The sequence below is a fragment of the Scyliorhinus canicula genome, chromosome 12 (genome assembly GCF_902713615.1).
Source record: "Scyliorhinus canicula chromosome 12, sScyCan1.1, whole genome shotgun sequence".
In the NCBI taxonomy this organism is placed as follows: Eukaryota; Metazoa; Chordata; class Chondrichthyes; order Carcharhiniformes; family Scyliorhinidae; genus Scyliorhinus; species Scyliorhinus canicula.
The window spans coordinates 51872775-51893381 of record NC_052157.1 but is presented as its reverse complement, the minus strand read 5'-3'; the positions used below and the strand labels follow the sequence as shown (position 1 = coordinate 51893381).

General features: G+C 44.6%; 2 protein-coding genes across 3 annotated transcripts in view; both read right to left on the bottom strand.

The window, feature by feature from the left end:
- Positions 1–20607, bottom strand: part of spg21 (SPG21 abhydrolase domain containing, maspardin) — an 81380-nt gene that overhangs the window by 36002 nt on the left and 24771 nt on the right. Inside the window, exons 1-5 of one of the 2 annotated variants that reach the window (XM_038813220.1) lie at positions 18260–18353; positions 9319–9398; positions 5111–5272; positions 3964–4044; positions 1493–1638 (exon numbers count right to left, since the gene is read on the bottom strand). In XM_038813220.1, the coding sequence (XP_038669148.1) occupies positions 1493–1638; positions 3964–4044; positions 5111–5272; positions 9319–9342 (413 nt within the window). In that variant the 5' untranslated portion in view covers positions 9343–9398; positions 18260–18353. Of the gene's footprint in view, positions 1–1492; positions 1639–3963; positions 4045–5110; positions 5273–9318; positions 9399–18259; positions 18354–20607 lie in introns of those variants that run through there. The other variant, XM_038813219.1, reaches the window with a different exon arrangement.
- On the bottom strand, positions 178–576 carry LOC119974398 (histone H2B 7). Its single transcript, XM_038813221.1, has one exon. The coding sequence runs from the start codon at positions 480–482 to the stop codon at positions 237–239; it is 246 nt and encodes an 81-aa protein (XP_038669149.1). The 5' UTR covers positions 483–576; the 3' UTR covers positions 178–236.

Genomic DNA, 20607 nt, shown 5'->3' with positions numbered 1-20607 from the left:
TAGCATGGCCAATCCACCTAACCCGTACATCTTTGGACTGTGGGAGGAAACCGGAGCACCCGGAGGAAACCCACGCACACAGGGGGAGGACGTGCAGACTCCACACAGACAGTGACCCAGCCGGGAATTGAACCTGGGACCCTGGAGCTGTGAAGCATTTATGCTAACCACCATGCTACCCTGCTGCCCCAAAAGAGCCGTTGTGTTTGGGGTGCTTTTCAGTCCATTGTGCAGTTTTACTTGGAGCTGGTGTACTTGGTCACCGCCTTTGTCCCTTCCGACACGGCGTGCTTGGCCAGTTCCCCGGGCAGCAGCAGGCGCACGGCGGTCTGGATCTCCCGGGAGCTGATGGTGCTGCGCTTGTTGTAATGGGCCAGGCGGGAAGCCTCACCTGCGATACGCTCGAAAATATCGCTGACGAACGAGTTCATGATGCTCATGGCCTTGGAGGAGATGCCGGTGTCGGGGTGAACCTGCTTCATCACTTTGTAGATGTAGATGGAGTAACTCTCCTTCCTCGACCTTCGCCGCTTCTTGCCTCAGATGGACTGAGTAATTACAGTAAGACGTCTTACAGCACCAGGTTAAAGTCCAATAGGTTTGTTTCGAATCACTAGCTTCATCTCCTTCATCAGGATTCACCCCACCCACTACTCCCAATGGCTGAAACCCAGCCCCCCTCCCACACCTCTGGACAATGCATGGACCAGATGGGCTTTCACATAAATCCTGTAATTATGTGGTCACCATTACTGATAATAAAGATTTATTATCTGAGTTTAGATTTCCAATCTGCCATGGAGAGATTTGAACCCATGTTTCTGGATCATTAGGCTTCTGGATTACTAGTCCAGTAACATAACCATGATGCTATTGTTCCCTATATCAAGTAAATGACATGAGTAATGAATAATAGTCCAGACTAATGAAACAGAAGCAGCTTATTGAGTCAAAATACATTAGAATTACTCAAATCTTTCCATTTCTCAACCATTTATGCCCTCAAGTTCATTTGAAAGTCAATGCTAGTGCTTGTATAGCCAGTAGACCAAGTTATTGAATTTCCAACTCAGTAAGAGAGATTCTAATGAGATGACAAACGACTACTTGTGCAAGTTGCTGTATCGGTACTTTGGCTCTAATCTCGTCAGTAAAAGTTAGCACTCAAATTTTCAACTTAAGTACTCTTAAGGACATGATAAATCTTAATTATTGTGGAACAACTTCTCGGGCATTGAAAATTACCTTTTGCCCTACACAAGTCTCATTCCTTCGAATTTTAGTTATTTTTGGAGCTTTATACAAAAAATTATTGGAGGACAAAACACCCTGGAAGAAGGGGGCAGAGTTTCATGATTAGAGGGTAAAATACCCAGAAATGTAGGAAGGAATGCAAGATACTACAATACTACTGTATCCAGATGGGTTCCCAAGTTATGAGAGGTAAATGATTATTTTGCAAGGTAAAATTTTTAATACATTTGTTTCTTACCTGCTAGCAGTCCAAGACTGGTTGAAGATCGATGTGTCACTGAATGAGTTACATAAGATAAGAGAATGAACTCTGGGTGATTTATGAGCATATTCTGCAAACTTCTGTGCCAAAAATCCTCCCAAGGAAGCACCAAAAATGTGAACCTGTGCAAGTCAGATTGGGCTGGTGTTAGGTTATGTGCCTATTTTGATATTGTAGTTCAAGTGAACTTCTACAATTTACCCTTCCAGATGAATTCCACATTATCTGACTTTGTCAAAGGTTTCAGCAAGTCTCCAGCACTTTAGAAACAGCTCATTCAGCCAAACTGCGTTTATGTTCCAAAGAAGGTTCCTCCCAGATTTCTTCATCTAACACAATAAGCATAGTGTGATTTGGACAAGTTGAATGCTTTGGAAAATGCATGGCAGATGCACTATAATGCGGATAAATGTGAGGTTATCCACTTTGATAGCAAAAACAAGGCGGCAGATTATCTGATTGGCTATAGATTGAGAGAGGAGAATGTGCAACAAGACCTGGGTGTCCTCGTACACCTGTCGCTGAAAGTAAGCATGCAGGTGCAGCAGGCAGAGAAGAAGGTAAATGGTATGCTGACCTTCATAACAAGATCATTCAAGTGCACGAGCAAGGGATGGCTTGCTGCGAATATACACACCCTTCATGAGACCTGGAATAGTGTGTGAAGTTCTGGTTTACTTATCTGAGGAAACATATTCTTGCTATGGAAGGAGTGCAGCAAAGGTTTACCAGACTGATTCCTGGGATGGCAGGACTGACGTACGAGGAGAGATTGAGTCGGTTCGTTTAGTGGTCACAGAGGAGTCAGGTACAAGAGTATAACAAAAATGATTTATTGTTAAAGCAAACTATTTACAAGTCACAATCCAGGTCCCAGCTGGACTCCTATCCAGGTCAGCTTTTATGTCTGTCATCAATAAACCCGCTGAAGGGCAGGGGCCTAGCTCGTATTCCAAGAGGGTTACATGGCGACTAATTAGTCCCTCCAAGTAGGTCTCATGAGGGTTATAACAGTTCGGATTATATTTGCCGGAGTTTAAAAGAATGAGAGGGGGATCCCATAGAAACCTATAAAATTCTAACAGACTGGACAGGGTAGATGCAGAAAGGATGGTGGGGTGGGGGCGGTTTGAGGACCAGGGTCACGGTCTGAGGATATCGGGCATTTAGGACTGTTAATAGGGGAATTTCTTCACCCAGTCAGTGGGCAGCAGGGTAGCATAGTGGTTAGCATAAATGCTTCACAGCTCCAGGGTCCCAGGTTCGATTCCCGGCTGGGTCACTGTCTGTGTGGAGTCTGCACGTCCTCCCCCTGTGTGCGTGGGTTTCCTCCGGGTGCTCCGGTTTCCTCCCACAGTCCAAAGATGTGCGGGTTAGGTGGATTGGCCATGCTAAATTGCCCGTAGTGTCCTAATAAAAGTAAGGTACGGGGGGGTTGTTGGGTTACGGGTGTAGGGTGGATACGTGGGTTTGAGTAGGGCGATCATGGCTCGGCACAACATTGAGGGCCGAAGGGCCTGTTCTGTGCTGTACTGTTTTATAAACCTGTGGAATTCTTAACTCCAGAAAGCAGTTGAGGCCAAAACATTGTGTTTTCAAAAAGGAATTAGATATAGTTCTTGGGGCTGAAGGGATCAAAGGATTTTTGGAGGGGGGGGGGGGGGGGGGGGGGGGGGGGGCCGCGGGATCAGGTTGAGTTGAATGATCATGATGAATGTTGGAGCAGGTTCGAAGGGCTGAATGGGCTCCTCCTGCTCCTACTTTCTATCTTTTCAATTTAATATCAGTAAATTTAGAAAATGTACTTCTGGGGCAAAATTCTCCGACCCCACGCAGGGTCGGAGAATCGCCCGGCCCACAATGGGCCGAAGTCCCGCTACTGGGAGGCCTCTCCCGCCGCTGAGGTTTGAACCACCTCTGGTGGCGGCGGGATCGGCAGCTCGAGCGGGCCCCCACGGTGGCCAGGCCCGCGATCGGGGCCCACCGATCGGCGGGCGGGCCAGTGCAGTGGTGGCACTCTTTCCCTTCCGCCACCTCCACAGTCTCCACCATGGCGGACGCGGAAGAGAATCCCCCCAGCGCGCATGCACCGGTGGTCACGTCAACGGCAGCATGCACATGCACGAACCGCCGAAGGCCTTTCAGCCAGCCCCGGCGCCGGGCGGCAGGCGTCAAAGGCCGCTGGTGCCAGTTTTGGCGCCAGTAGGCGTGGTGCCAACCGCTCCGGCGCGGGCCTAGCCCCTCAATGTGAGGGCTTGGCCCCCAAAGGTGCGGAGATTGGGGAGGCCCGACGCCGGAGTGGTTGGCGCCACTCCGCTACGCTGGGACCCCCCGCCCCGCCAGGTAGGGGAGAATACCGCCCCCGATTCCAGAGTCCAAATCACTAATGTATCCAAACAATGTACTTTGTAATTTAATCAAGTTGACACAATCCTCCTTGTACTGACCTTATCCAGTTGTAGATGATCTAAAAGCTTCCTGAATCCATCGCAAAATTCAAGGAGGTCCCAATATACAGGATACTGTAGCTGTGAGATATTTAAAATAGTAAAATAGGACTTGTGTGAAGTTCAAAGAAATGTGCTCAAACCACAGAATTGACAATATAAATGGAAACCATTTGGCTCATTCCCTTTACTGGTGTGAGCTCCTCAAGTGGAAGATTCCATTCATATTTTTCGGCATCTTCTTATGGGGCAATTTTCAAACTCTTAGCCATTTACTGATGCAATCTGTTAACCTGTGCCTCGTGACCCTCTGTGGTAAAGCATTCTATATGCTAATTACTACAAGTACTAAATATTAAGTTTATTTACTTTTATGTAACTTGAGTTGGATTTCAAATTGTTTATTTGGTACCGCATCTGTGGATTAGTTTGAGCTGGTGCCAGGTTAATTAATTGACTAACTAGGTGACCCAAGTTGCATGACAGCAGCACAGTGTAAGAGACAAAAATGCTATGGAGTTCAATCTTGGCAGGAGTTCAGCTGGGCATTTTTTGTTATAATGTGTGAAATGATGGAAGCTCACTTTAACATAGTCTCATTTGTAAGTTAAGCGCAGAAACACGGTGCAGCAATCCCTTGTGATGGTAGGGGAGCCAGTGTGGATCCACAGTGTATCACAGAAAAGTACAGCACAAAGGCCAGTTATTTAGCCCATTGTATGTTGCTCCTTGAAAGAGTAACCAGTGAGAACACCTCCCTGGTACTTTTCCCATATCCCTGCAATTTGATTCCCCTTCCAAGGATTTATCAAATTCCCCTTCGAGGCAAATATTAAGTCTGTTCTCACCACCCTATCAGGCAGTCCATTTCAAATCCTAATCATTGTTACATAATAAAAAATGTAGTAACTGGAAATTTTCAGTCTCTGAAATGAAAGGTCTTTGTTCTCCAGGAACACTGGCCACACCAGGAGTGATGTTTCTGGATCAAACGCTCCAGAGTATAGTGATCCAAGAGATGGGTGCCAGACTCTTTTAGGAGTCCAGAAGAGAGATAGAAGTGTGTGACAATGTTATGAATGCTAGATGCTTATAAGCTGTCTTTATTAATTTAAGGTAAACAGAACATCATTCTACCCATACTTACGGAGATAACTCTGTAACCCCATCCAGTTAGGGCCAAAATCTGCTGGAAAAACACATCTGCTGTTCCACTGACAGGGGGGAGAAATATAACTGGGCATCTTATGCTTCTTGGTCCTGCATCATAAAGGGACCAGACTTTACTATCATCATCATCCACTATTATCTGCAATATGGAATAAAATTAAAAGTTATTCAAAACCTGAACTAAATACAGATTCCAAATAAACAAAAACATTATTTTGCTCTGCAATGGGGGAACTACCTGCAAGATCATAAATCAGACTCAGCTGCAACAGGCCCACATCCGATCGATGACATTTAACATTGATTAATGAAAGTAGTGTTGGGTGAGAGGGTAGGGCTAAAGCCAAGCTTACAAAGTTGCTAAGTTGGAAATGGGCCTGGGTATTATAATGTACAAGTCTAAAAAGGTCCACGATCAGAACTATGAGGCTATAATATGGCTAACAAATTACTGGGATGAACTGCAAGAAAAATCCAATATAAAACAAACAACAAGAGTGAATGTCCTTGATTTGGTCACATCTAGAATATGGTGTTCAGTTTTGGTCCCTGCGCAAAATGCGTAGTCTTAAAAAAAGGGCCAGATGAAGACCATAGAATGAATCCCAGTTTAAAAGCTTTTTGTTTATCTGATGCTAATTGTAACAACACAGATCTACATTAGACATCAGAGGACCAATGACCTCTGGAACAAGTTGCCAGCTCATGCAATAATGCAAATTCACTACAAATATCTAAAAGGGAGCTGGTGAGTCTATCACTGATACCATGTATGAACAAAGGGATGCGGGATGTACGATAATGTGCCTCAGAGTCTTGATAATCTCCTGCCTTTGGAGTTTGGAACATGGGTAATAGGAACAGAGTTCAGCCTCGCAGCCCGTCAAGCCTGCCCCGCCATTCACTTTAGTCCTAAATGATCAGCCCCTTATTTTGAGACTGTGCCCCAGTGTTCCAGATTTACCAGCCTGGAGAAACAACCTCCAATCTACTCTGTCGAGCTATTCAGATATCTGTGCGCTTCAGTGAAACCGCCTTTTATTCTTCTGAAGTACAAGCCCAAATTACTCAGCCTCTCATCACAGGACAATCCTTTCATCCCACAAACTAACCGATGTAGCGAACATTTCCTCACTAGCCTCCAAGGCACGTATAACTTCCTTGAATATGGAAATCCAAACTGCTCACTCCAGCTGAGGACTGACAAGAGCGCTGTATTTGTTCCTCGAGGACGCCCCAGAATAAAACATCTATTCAGTGCCTGTAATTGATGGAATGCAGGTGAAGGTAGTGGGGTCATGATGCTTGGTCACAACATAATGGTATGAGACAAGACTGATGGGACTAGCTAGTCTTTTCTTTGCGATCCTTTTGGATGTTCGTCAGTTATACTTTGAACCTTTTTGAGCCAAGTAAGGTGCTACAAAACAATCTAAGCTATTGGTAAAAGTTCATGTCACTGGATCAAATAAAATATGCCACGAGCTTCACTTTTTAAAGGAGTCGCAGCTAAACATTTGAATACAGTAATTCACAAGCACTTAAAAATCACACTTCTACTATTTTGATGGATAGCTCCTCTAATTAGCCATAAACTGTGCTCGCATGGAATGTTGCTTATTTACACAATATTTTTGAATTCCAGTAGAAGAGTATATTTAGAAAAATTGTGCTGAGAAATATATTTCAACACAGGTTCCCCATCTCCTTTCATTTGGCAATGAAAAGTGCTTTCTCCTATTCATTCCCCTACATTAGTTAAGCACCTCAGATAAAATAAGCTGTAAATGTTGGAAATCAGATTTTGAAATGTTTGTGTATTCACATTTCTCTATAAGTAGGTGGGAATGCTCATAAGATCAGAAGAAATTGGTTGATCGTGGCCTGAACTCCACTTTCCTGCCTGCTCCCCACAAATCTCAACTCTCTACATCAAAGATCAGAATATATTCAAAGTTGAGTTACACAATGAACCAGCCTCCACTATACAATGTGGAAAAGAATTTGAAAGGTTAGCAAAGCTCAGAGAATAAATTTCCCATCTCAGTCTAAGGTGGGGACCTGGGACCCTTCATAAACAGTGTTTGTAGTTCCATATTCCCCACAAAGGGAAGCATCCTCTCAGCATCGACCCTATCAAGCCCCCTCAAAAATATTTTTATACCCGATTTGCAGCATCTGCAATATTTTGCTTTAGTATAAAGAGCAAGGAGGTTACATGAGAACCACATAGAATACTAGTTAGACAGAAGAGCTAGAATACTAAAAGGAGGAAAATATTGCAGATGCTGGAATCTAGAATAAGAATTAAAGATGTTGGAAAAACTCCGCAGAAATCTGACAAAGAACCAAAAGGACGACACAAAATTAATCACTTTGCTTCTATCCTCCCTTCCCAATTTATACACCTGTCATTTTATCTTCAGAGGGCACTTGAACAGTGTCTTGGACTCAAAGGTTAGATTGCACAAATCCTAAGACTCTTGCCCTTTCTGGCGTTTCCAAAGCGTTCTCCTCCTTCATGACTCAAATGGGATGCCTGGACCCTTGGCATTTCCTACATCTGGGCACTACTTTTCTCATGTCCACCACGCTTATTCGCGTATCAACAGTTTTTTTCTAAGAAGCTCTTCCCCCGCGGTAAACACCTCTAAATATTCAACCATAGTCAGATCAGACCACCCGCCCCATTCCCTTCACTTGGTTCTTACACCCAAAGCTAAAGGTCAACCTCCATAAAGGTTTGACACAGCCCTTTATTAAACAGTAAATTTTGCAAGTCTATATCCAAAAATGTAGACAATTTTATTAAAACAAATAAAGATTCCACCAACCCTTTGAGGAAATAATTTCCCACACTGCATATACTATCAAACAAAGAAAATTGAAACAAGAATTGGTGGACTCAATTTTAGAAATAAATCAGGGGCGGGGGGCAGGCACGGTGGCGCAGTGGTTAGCACTGCTGTCTCACGGCGCCGAGGTCCCAGGTTCAATACCAATTCTAGGTCACGTGTGGAATTTGAATTTTCTCCGTGTCTGCGTGGGTCTCATCCCCACAATCCAAAGATTTGCAGGGTAGGTCGATTGGCTGTGCTAAATTGCCCCTTAATTTGAAAAAAAAATTGGATATTCTAAATTTTAAAAAAATCAGCAGTACTCCATTGCTCCTACTCCCGAGCTGTATGCAAACAGGCTACGGCCCCAGTCTCAATTTGAGTTACTCGCTACCAATAACGTTTTGCGCATGTTACAATGGTTCATGAACACCAACCGGGACAAAGCTGGTCAGCTTCTGGCACATCAGCTCAAGTGCCAGTCTGCCTACCGCTTTATTTCCCAGATACATGGCTCCTCCTATAATTTAATTACCGACCCCTCTGATATTAATTTGACCGTTGCTTCCTTTTATCATAACCTCGATAAGTCCAATCCTTCTTCAGATGGCTAACTTCCGAAATAACCTAGACATCCTTTCTGTAGATGTGGACACAAATAGAGAGTTAAGACAACCCCCTGTGCATAGAAGAGATAATGAATTGCATTAAGTTAATGCAGAGCATTGAAGCCCAGGATCGATGGCTTCCCTACTGATTTTTACCAAAGGCTTTATCAGGTGGAATATGCTCTGGAAGCCATTGGCCACACCGGGACCTGCCTGGGGATCTTAGCAAATGACGGTGTTCTGCTGGCTGCAAAGAGACGTAACATACACAAGCTACTGGACGAAGTTTTCTTTTCCGAAAAAATATATAAACTAAATGATGATATGGCTTGGAGCGTTGCAGAAATTACATCGGATGCCAATGTTCTGACAAATGAGCTGCGATTGATTGCCCAGAGGTATCTCCTTCAGTACCAGGAACCAACCCCGTATGAGCAGTTCGTTATGACACTCTTTGATATCAAACAGGCTTACACGCAGTTTGGAGGCAAGTGTCCTTTTGTGTTTTGCTACTCTACATGGGATGCGACAAGCACTATGGCTATCAATTGTATCAGAGTGACCCCAGCGGAAACTAGAGAGAGTGGAAAGCCCCATGCATCAGGAACAACAGTGCTACTGCAGTATCTATGCTGAAACAAGATTTCAAAGAAGGTGACATGACTTTGGAGTCGGCACTCACATTAGCAGTTGAAATGCTGAATAAACGATCAGCTGAAAAAGTGGAAATTGCGACTCACCAGAGAAAACAGGAAAACGTACATCAAGTGAAGCAGCAGGAAGTGGAGGTTTTGATTAAACAACACGAGGAGGAAGAAATCTGAGCATCAGAAGAAAGAAAAAGAACAAAAAGAGAAGGCGAAATAGAACTGCAAACTGATTGAGGCCCAGGTTCGTGTTTGAGTAAAAATAGAAGTTCATTAAAAATCCAGGTGACTGCAGGCTCTTCAGTATGGAGGTGGCCGAGCCGGACACCATCCAACTTTCTGATACACTTCCACACAGCAGTTGTTTTGCACTAGATTGCCAGATAAGTTTTTAAAATGAAGAATAACGGCAAAAAAAAATGTTTCCATGGTTGCCTCGACTGCCTGAGGTGGCTCAGTGCGGCAAAGGCCTTTGATCGCGTGGAATGGGATTATTTGTTTACAAGCTTGGGTAGGTTTGGGCTTCGCCAAAGATTTATCAATGGACCCACCTTCTTTACACCTGCCATATTGAAATGAAAACATGAAAATCGCTTATTGTCACAAGTAGGCTTCAAATAAAGTTACTGTGAAAAGCCCCTAGTCGCCATATTCTGGCGCCTGTTCGGGGAGGCTGGTACGGGAATTGAACCGTGCTGCTGGCCTGCCTTGCTCTGCTTTCAAATCCAGCAATTTAGCCCTGTGCTAAACAGCTAAACTGCAAGTGAGCACACTAACTCTTCACATTCGGAGTACTTCCCGTAACTGCCACCCCGAACAGGCGCCGGAATGTGGCGACTAGGGGCTTTTCACAGTAACTTCATCTGAAGCCTACTCGTGACAATAAACGATTTTCATTTCATTTCATTTCACATTCCCCTGTGAACTTGTCAGGGGTGTCCTGAACTTGTCCCCACTACTCTTCCCTTTAGCAACAGAACCCTTATCAATAGCCTTTAAGTCGCCCACACTGCTGGTCTGGAAAACTGAATATCCCGATAACCTCATTTTATACATTACAAAATCTCCTTTTTTAAAAATAACGTTTTATTGAGGTATTTTTGTGAATATAACAAAATAAACATGTAACTATAAACATAGTGCAAAAGCTGTCTCCATCCCTTACAGGTTCCACCTTTATTAACCCCCTACCCTAAGCTAAACTACCGCCCCCCCCCCCTTCTGCTGACGATTAATTTTCCGCGAAGAAGTCGACGAACGATTGCCACCTCTGGGCGGACCCGAACAGTGACTCTCTCAAGGTGAACTTGATTTTCTCCAAACATGAGAAAGCTAGCCATGTCCGATAGCCAGGTCTCCAACTTCAGGGGCTTTGAGTCCCTCCAAGCTAATAGTATCCGTTTCCGGGCTACAGGGAAGCAAAGGCCAGAACATCTGCCTCTTTCTCCTCCTGGATTCCTGGGTCTTCCGACACCCCAAAAATCACCACCTCGGGACCCGGTGCTACCCTTGTTTTTAACACCGTGGACATGACATCCGCAAACCCCTGCCAAAATCACCTGAGCTTCGGACATGCCCAGAACATGTGGACATGGTTCGCTGGTCCTCCCGCACATTTTGCACACCTGTCTTCCACCCCTAAGAATCTGCTCATCCGGGCCGCTGTCATGCGAGCCCGGTGAATGACCTTAAATTGTATCAGGCTGAGCCTGGCACATGCTGCGGACGTGTTGACTCTACTCAACGCATCCGCCCATAGACCTTATCTCTCCTCCCAGCTCCTCCTCCCACTTGCACTTCAGCTCCTCGGTCTGCGTCTCCTCTGACCCCATAAGTTCCTTGTAAATGTCAGAGACGCTCCCTTCTCCTACCCACCCTCTGGAAACTACCCTGTCCTGAATCCCCCTTAGCGGTAGGAGCGGGAAGGTTGATATCTGTTTACGTAGGAAGTCCTGCACCTGTAGATGCCTGAATTTGTTTCCCCTCGCCAACCCAAACTTATCCTCCAGTATCCTCAAACTCGGAAAGCTCCCCTCTATGAACATATGCCCCATCCTCTCAATCCCTGCTCTCCGCCATATCCGGAAATCCCCATCCATACTTCCTGGGGCAAACCGGTAATTATTACAGATTGGGGACCAGACCGATGCTCCCTCTGCTCCCACACGTCTCCTCCATTGCCCCCAGACTCTCAGGGCCTGGTGGAGTACCGTACCGGCAGAGGCACAGTTAACAACACTCCAGACTGGTACCCTTGCATGAAGCCACCTCCATACACTCCCACCCCACGACCCCTCCCCCACCACCCACTTCACCCACTATATTCGCCGCCCATTAATTGTTACTAAAATCTGGCAGTGCCAGCCTGCCCTCTCCCCGGCTATGCTCAAGCATCACCTTCCTCACTCGCGGGGTCTTGCCTGCCCAGACAAAGCCAGTGATCACTTTGTTGACCCTTTTAAAAAGGACCGCAGAATAAAGATGGGGAGACATTGAAACACGAACAGGAATCTCGGACTGTCATCTTCACCGTCTGCACCCTCCCAGCTAATGACAATGGGAGCACATCCTATCCCCGAAAATCGTCCTTCATTTGGTCCACCAGTCGGGCCACATTTAATTTATGCAGCCGGTTCCATTCCCGCGCCACTTGAATGCCTAGATACCTAAAGCCTCCCCTACTAAAATAAATGGCAGCTCTCCCAATCGCCTCTCCTGCCCCCTCGCCTGGACCGCAAACATCTAATTTTTCCCCTTATTTAGCTTATACCCCGAAAACCGGCCAAATGCCCAGAGGATCCTCATGATTTCTTCCATCTCCTCTATTGGGTCCGATACGTACAGAAGCAAGTCGTCAGCATAGAGCCAGACTCTACAGCTGCTGTGCAAATACCAGTACCTCCCACAGATAATCCCATTCCACCCAATGAAAAGCCTCTTTGGCATTCAATGCGATCACTACCTCCACCTCCCTACCTTCCGGGGGCATCATGATCACGTTTAACAACCTTCTTACACTGGCCACCAACTGCCTACCCTTAACAAACCCCGTTTGGTCCTCCCCAATAACATCCGGAACACAATCCTGGAGGACAAAATTTTGGCCAGCAGTTTGACGTCCACATTCAACAGGGATATCGGCCTGTAGGACCCACACAGCTCCGGTTTCTCATCCCACTTCAGAATCGGCGAAATCGTGGCCTGTGACATCGTCGGGGGCAGCACCCCTCTTTCCCTTGCCTCATTGAACATCCTCATCAACACCGGCCCCAATATCCCAGAGAACCTTTTATAAAACTCCACTGGATACCCTTCCGGCCTCAGGGCTTTACCCGACTGCATGGCCTTCAGACCCTCCACTATCTCTTCCAACCCAATCGGGATCCCCAACCCTTCTACCAGCTCCCGTCCACCTTTGGGAAAGTCAGGCCCCCCCCAAGAAGTGCCTCATCCCCTCCGGTCCCATAGGGGGTTCCGACCCATACAGCCTACTGTAGAAATCCCTAAACGCCTTATTCACCCCTGCTGAATCTCCAACCAGGTTCCCATCTCTGTCATTTACTTTCCCTATCTCCCTGGCTGCCTCCCTCTTTCTAAGCTGCTGTGCAAGCATTCTGCTGGCCTTCTCTCCATGCTCATAGATCGCCCCCCTCGCCTTTCTCAGCTGCTCCACCGCTCTCCCTGTGGTTAAAAAGCCGAATTCCGCCTGTAGCCTCCGCCGTTCTCTTAAAAGCCCTCCCTCCAGGTCTCTGCATACCTCCTATCGATCTGTAGTATCTCCTTAACCAGTCGGTCCGTCTCTGCCCTGTCCACCTTCTCCCTATGGGCCCGTATTGAGATCAACTCCCCGCTGACCACCGCCTTCAGTGCTTCCCAGACCACCGCTGCTGAAATTTCCCCCGTGTCATTGACCTGCAGGTAGTTCTGAATACATTACCTCGCCCACTCGCACACCCCTTCGCCAGTCAAAAGTCCCACATCTAACCTTCAGTGCGGGCGCTGGTTACTGTCTTTACTAACCTGCAGGTCAACCCAGTGTGGAGCATGGCCTGAGATTGTGATCGCTGAGTTTCGTAGGAATGGTGGTGTTGAAGACTGAGCTGTAGTCGATAAATAGGAGTCTGACATAGGTATCTTTGTTATCTAGGTGTTCCAGGGTGGAATGCAGAACCATGGAGATGACGTCTGTTGCAGCAGTAGGCGAACTGTAGTGGATCAAAGCAATCCGGGAGGCTGAAGTTGATTCATGCCATGACTAACCTTTCGAAGCACCTCATGATGATGAATGTCAGAGCCACTGGACGATAGTCATTCAGGCACGCTGCTTGGCTTTTTTTTGGTACAGGGATGATGGTCGTCTTCTTGAAGCAGATTGGGACCTCAGATTGTTGTAAAGAGAAGCTGATCCGCGCAAGACCCGAGTGCTTGTTTGGGTATCCCATCCGGGCCAGTGGCTTTCCGTGGGTTTGCCTTCGAGAAGGTGCTCTGACGTCTGCAATGGTGCTCTCAGATACAAGTTCATCCGAGGCTTCTGGGGTGGAGGGCTCACTCACGGTGAACTCCTTCTCAAAGTGTGCATAGAACGCATTGAGCTCATCAGGGAGGGGTGCATTGGAGCCGGTGAGCATTCTCTTCCTGTCTTGGTCTTGCCCCACTGTCTTTTTCCTCTTCAAAATTCACATCCAACTACATTGTGATTGATATGCATTTTAAGAATATGATAATTTTGCCAACATTTTAAGCTTTTCGCTTCTTCCCTACTGGGTAACCTCTTGTCTTGGCACTTGCCTGGACCTGTTTGTAGATGGGATCTTTACCAGTTTCAGCATGTTTGCGGACAAATTTAATTCACCGAAATCTAGACTCTACCGCTATTTTCAAAGTGTATGGCTTTGTCCGCTTGTACTTTGAGCCATATGGGGCTGCTTTAGCACAGTGGACCAAACAGCTGGCTTGTAATGCAGAACAATGCCAGCAGCGTGGGTTCAATTCCCGTACCGGCCTCCCTGAACAGGCGCCGGAATGTGGCGACTAGGGGCTTTTCATAATAACTTCATTGAGGCCTACTTGTGACAATAGCGATTATTCTTATAATTACAGATGCTGCCAAACCTGCTGAGTTTTTCGAGCATTTCTCATTTTGAGCTGGAGTACTATGTCAAGTTCTGGTCACTGCATTATAAGAATGATGTGATTGCATTGGGGAAAGTACATAGGCCATAGGATCAATAAGATTAAAGGGGTAAATGTGTGGCTCAAAGGTTGGTGTGGGAGAAATGGGTTTGCATTCCTGGGACATTGGCAGCAGTACTGCGGAAGGAGGGAGCTGTTCCAATGGGATAGTCTTCACCCAAGTCATGCTGGGGCTGGAGTCCTGGTGAATCACATAACTAGAGCTGTGGATAGGGCTTCAAACTAAATAGTAGTGGATGTTAACAGCGGAAATAGAGACAAATTAGCTCTGGCCCTAAGCCGACATGGAAGTATGGCTAAGCTAAAAGAGACACTATAGCCTGATGGGTATTCGTAAAGGCAGCAGCAAAGTGAAGAAAACAGCAAAGCCTGATGGTTAAAAAGGCTAACTCTGTATCAGCATATCCAGCATAAACAATGGGGATCTGAAGTGAAAAATAGGATAAGCTGTCAGGAAGTGAGCACAGGAGCTGATTGGACAATGGCTGTTGCTATGCATTGGACAGACAGTAATTAAGCACAGACCTCTGTGCGCCGTCCTCCTGAGAGGAAATACGAAAATCGAGTGAACCACAATTTTTTTGCACAATCCTGACCAAAAAAAGACATTGATCATGGTTGTGTTGTAATTCACCGACTGACCACTAGGAGTCTCACTAGTATATAAGTGAATGTAAAGTCAGATGACCCCTCACACTAGGTGGAGGAAGTAAAGGAGAAAATTTGAATAAAGATGAGTTTGCTGTTGTTCATCTGTTCCTTGTATATAGTTTACCCCCAGTTAATGTTAATAAATTATTTATAATTTTAACTACAAGTGTCCTTAAGAACATTACAGGTATGACAATAATCATGGGTGATTTTAATGTGCATATAAACTGGATTAATCAAATTGGCAAAGGATTACTAAAAAAGTTATAAAAAAAGAGCGAAGGTAAATTATGAAAGAAAACTAGTGCAAAAAGAAAGCAAAAACTTCTCTAAGTATATAAGAGAATAGCTAAAGCAAACATTGGTCCCTTGGAGGATGAGACCAGCGAATGAATAGTGGGAACACGTCATGAGAATGTCATTTTAAGAAATGTTTGTCTGCTCAAGTGGTTGTAGTCAGAGTGTGGGTGGAGCTGAGCCCTGGCTCTGCTTTTTAGTTTAGCTTTGAGGAAAAACTTGGGTGTCTGTGTTTTTTCGGTTTAGTGTTGGAGCTGAAGCCAGCCAGAGAAGGTGTAATTGTGATCTCCCTGCCATCTAAAGACTATCTCTAGATCATTTGGTGAATTCAGAGTGATAACTGCTCTCAGTAGAGAATTTAAACCTAATGTGCTTCTGTAAAAAAGGATTTTTTGTCTTATGGATGTTAAAAGGAAAGTTAAAGGATTACTTAGGTGTTGTATTCTTTAGGGGGTTACATTTGAATTGATGGTTGCCAAGATGTTCAGTGTATGTTTTAAAAATGTTAACGGAGTTCATAGAATAAACATTGTTTTGCTTTAAAAATTACTTTTTGATTTCTGCTGTGCCACACCTGTAGAGTGGGCCGTGTGCTCCCCATACCACAAACCAGTAAAAGTTGTGGGTCAGGTGAACTCCATGATACACTTTGGGGTTCTCTAAATCCTGGCCCATAACACAGAATTGTTGGAGATGCTAAATCAATATTTTGCCTCAGTTTTCACAGTTGAGGAGACGAGTACCATCCCAATACTAACAGGTAATGCACAAGTAATAGAAAGGGAGAAACTTAGTACAATCATCATCAATAGGGAAAAAGTACTGATCAAACTATTGGGATTGAGGGCAGACAAGTCCCCAGGGACTGATCCTAGGATCTTCAAGGAAGTGGCAGCGGAGATAGTGGATCCATTGTTATAATATTCCAAAATTCCCTGGATGCGGGAAAGGTTCTAGTGAATTGGAAAAATAATGCCCTTATTCAAAAAAGGAGGGAAGCAGAAGGTAGGAAACTATAAGCCTGATAATTTAATATCTGTTGTTGGGAAATTGCTTGAATCCATTATTAAGCAAGTCAAAACACAACCCATCAGTCAGCATGGTTTTATGAAGGGTAAATCATGTTTGTCTGATTTGCTAGAATTCTTCAAAGATGGAACCAGCCAAGTGGATAATGGGGACCCTGTAGATGTAGTGTATCTGGACTTGCAGAGGCATTTGATAAGGTGGCGCACAAAAGGCTAATATACAAGGTAAGATCACTTGTGATGTAAGGTAATGTATTAGCTTGGATAGACTAGCTAACCAACCGAAGACAGAGTGTCGGGAGAAATAGGTCTTTTTCTGGTTGGCAAGATGTAACTAGTGGGGTTGACAAAGAAGATGTAGAACGGATTCTTCCTCTTGTGCTGCAATCTCGAACGAGAGGTCATAGTTTTAGGATAAGGGGTAGAAGATTTAATTGAGGGATCAGGAGAAATTACTTCTCTCAAAGTGTTGTGAATCTGTGGAATTCCCTAACCCTACAGTGGATGCCAGGACATTGAGTAAATTTGAGGAGATAGACAGATTTTTAATTAGTAATGGGTTGAAGAGTTATGGAAAAAGTGGAGTTGTGACCAAGATGAGGTCAGCCATGATCATATTGGATGATGTTGCAGGCTTGAGGGGCTGAATTGCCTAATCCTGTTCCTAGTTCTCATAAGGACACTGTCAGGAGTGGAGAATTTTAGCTATGTGGAGAAATCAGTTAGACTGGTTTATTTCCTTTGGAGCACAGGTGGTTAAGGGATGTTTTAACTGAGGTGTATAAAGTTATGAGGTCTAAATAGAGTAGAAAGGAAGAATCTATTCTTATTAGTTGAGAGATCAATAACCAGGAGACATAGATTTAAAGTAACTGGTAGAAGTACTAGTGGGAAGTTGAGTAATTTATCCACCTGTGGATATGGTGGGGGTCTGGAACTCATTATTGGAAAGGGCGGTAAAGGTAAAACTCACGTAGTTCAATATACAGCACTTGGATATCAATTGAAGTGTCATTACCCACAGCACTATGACCAAGATCTAGATGTGATTACGCTTGATAACTTTTTCAGTGAGCACAGATAGGAGTCGAATGGCCTCTGGTTGTGCCATCTGTCTCAAGCAGTTTAAATTTCCTGATGGCGCCAATTATATGGTCAGCAACAAACCCTTTACAAGAACAGAAAACGGGCCCAGATTCTGAAACATTCTGTTCTCTGCAAAGATGCTGACTGACTATAGTATGCTTCCAACATTATTTTCTTCCAGGTTTCAGGATCCAGTTTTTCTTTTTTTTTAAAAAGAGAAATGGAAGGTCAGGGAGCTGACCTAATGAGAGATACATCCCATTTAATGTGGATTAATACAAAACAGACTATGGAAGATAAAATAAGCAGAATGGTCATAAGCAAGGAGAGGGATATAGGGAGCTCAGGGGGAAAGAACGTGGTTACTGAAACCTTAAGCACACAGCAGCAGGAAGGAATATGAGTGGGACCTCGGGGTTTAGTCACAGGCATGAAATTCAAATCCCAGGGCCTGGGTCTGTAAAGCGTCTGTGAGTATTCCACACCTGGACCGCCACTTAAAACCCGGAGTATAGGCACTCCCATACCTGGAGCACTGGGGCACAGCGTTCCCATGCCCGGAGCACAACATTCCCACGCCCGGAGCAGAACATTTCCACGCCCGAAGCAGAACATTCCCACACCTGGAACACTGGGACACAAACCGGACACGGGTATCCTACAAACCTTCCTTCACAAACATTCACATAGTTCCAGTTTACATGTAAAACAACCAAAATGAAGAAAGCTGATCTCTTTGGAATCCAACAGTCAAATTGAGGGAAAAATGCAGTACTTGCCTTTTTCAGTGGGACTGTACTCCGGAACCAGTTATAATCAGGGGAGACCTTTATCTCACCCATAGTGACTGGAACATCTAACGTTGCAGGAAGTCTGTTTAAAGCACAACAAAATACAAGTCATTGTGTAGTTATTTAGTCGCACAGAATGGGAGTACTTAATGAAAGTCATGATTCAAAAAAAGTTTTCCACCGGTAGGAGAGGAGCGGGCTTGAGCAGTATGTTGCGATTGAAGTATTGAAAGTACGTGGATGTTTGCACATTTTTGCCTTTTTTGCTTTCTTTCTGTTGATGTCTGTAACTGTTTACAAAGCCAAAATCTATCTCAATAAAATTGTTTATTAAAAAAAAACGTTTTCCCTTTTGCAACAGAGGTGGAGAAAGAACTAGCAAGGCTAATCACATTCTAAAAGAGTGATTTAAAAAGGTGCAAAGATACCGCAAAAAACACTTGCAAATCCTTTAAGGTGGGAGGGGCAACAGAAGGCAATTAAGAAAGCATACGCAGAACAAAATTAATAGCCATTTGGACAAACATGAGTAACTTAAGGAAAGCCAGCACAAATTTTCTACATTACATTTAACTAACTTCATTAACCTGAGCTAACTTCATTTTTACTGAGTTTATAAAAAAGGGTTATCGAGAGGAAATGCAATTTAAAGGGTTCTACATGGATTTTCAAAAGGCACTTCAAAGGCCACATAACAGGCTTTCCAGTAAAGTCACAGCCCGTGGGACGAAAGGAAGTCGCAGTATATTGGCTTAGTGACAGTAAAGGTAAAGGAGTGTTTGTCAGACAGGATAATTGTACAGTGTGGATCCCGTGGGTCAGTATTAGGACTCTGACTACTTTTCTTATATATGTATTCATATCCAGATTTGGATATACAGGGCACAACTTCAAAATTTGCAGATGACACAAAACTGTGAAGTGCGAGGGAGTTAGTTATAGATATTAAGTGAACAAAGGTTGCAATGGGAAGACACAGAGTACAAAAGCAAAGAGTTATGATAAACCTGGATAAAACACTGGCTTGGTCTCAATTGGAGTACTGTGCCCAATTCTGGACACCATACTGTAGGAAGGGTGTGAAGATTTCAGAAAGGAAAGAATGGTTCCAGGAATGAGGGACTTCATGGATTGTCAATGCTTGGGCTTTCTCCAAGAGAAGAGTAAGTTGAGAGGAGGTTTGATAAAAGTGTTCAAAATCATGAGGGAACTGGGCAGAATGCATAAATAGAAACTACTCCCATTGTAGTAGCTAATCCCATAGAACAATCAAGATCTAGAGGAAAAATGACTCTATACAGATGGTTAAGATCTGGAATGCTCTACCCTGAATAGGTGTGGAATCAAATCAAAAGGGAGTAAATGTACATATCTAATGAGAAAAGGCTGGACTGGAAGACCAAATTGGCAAGCTGCTTCAATGAGCTAACACAGGCATGACTGGTTGAATGGCCTCTTGTGTTGTAGTTTTATGATTTAATTAATTTTTGGAAAACCTGTGGAAATAGAAAGAGCATAGCCTCAACAAGCATCTCATTGACTTTGCTTACATTAAGTTCAATTCTCATTTGTTCTACTCAACTGCACTATCAGACTTCTCCATGTCCTGGCGGGTGGTGAAGTGGTAGAGATTAGAAAACTGGTCGAGTAGATGACGGCGGCATGGCCGCACAGCGGTTAGCACTGATGCCTTACAGCACCAGGGACCTGGGTTGAATTCCGGTCTTGGGTGACTGGCACCATCAATAAGCAGCAGCAGAAAAAACAGGGTTCTGCCTAGATTGAATGCTGGTCCCATCTACACTGTTTCCATTGGAATTTCTGTATCATCGCCTAAAAGACCAATCCATCTCTGCATGCCTATCTCCTTGTGCAACGTCAACTCCACTGAAAGAAAGATACAACATTGGTTTTCGGTCTGCCTACCTCCAATAGAGAATACATAATTTTGATTCTGGACTCACGTGAAACAACAATTCTTTTCTCAGGTCTTTGCCCTGTAAAATCTTTATTTTTCTTCTCCTTCTTTTGCTGAATGAGTGCAGAGGGGATTATGTTTTGAGGCCTCCACCCCACCCCACCCCCACCCCCACGCATCTTCAGTATACAACTGTTAACTAGATTTCCATTAAAGTCAGGATGCTGCTCATTAAAATATGAATGAACAATGCGGAACATAGGAATGGAGCTTTAGCCCCTGGATGCTTTTCGGGTAGGGAGGGAGATGCAGTGAAAGCTGATCCAGTAGCACACTCCACAGGGTCAATGCCAGAAGGAACAGGAAGGAGACCTTAAAAGTGCGACACAGTGGTGCAGTGGTTAGCACTGCTGCCTCG

Bases quoted from the DNA above. Each gene is read 5' to 3' on its own strand.
- LOC119974398 (XM_038813221.1), bottom strand. From the start codon at position 482: ATGAAGCAGGTTCACCCCGACACCGGCATCTCCTCCAAGGCCATGAGC.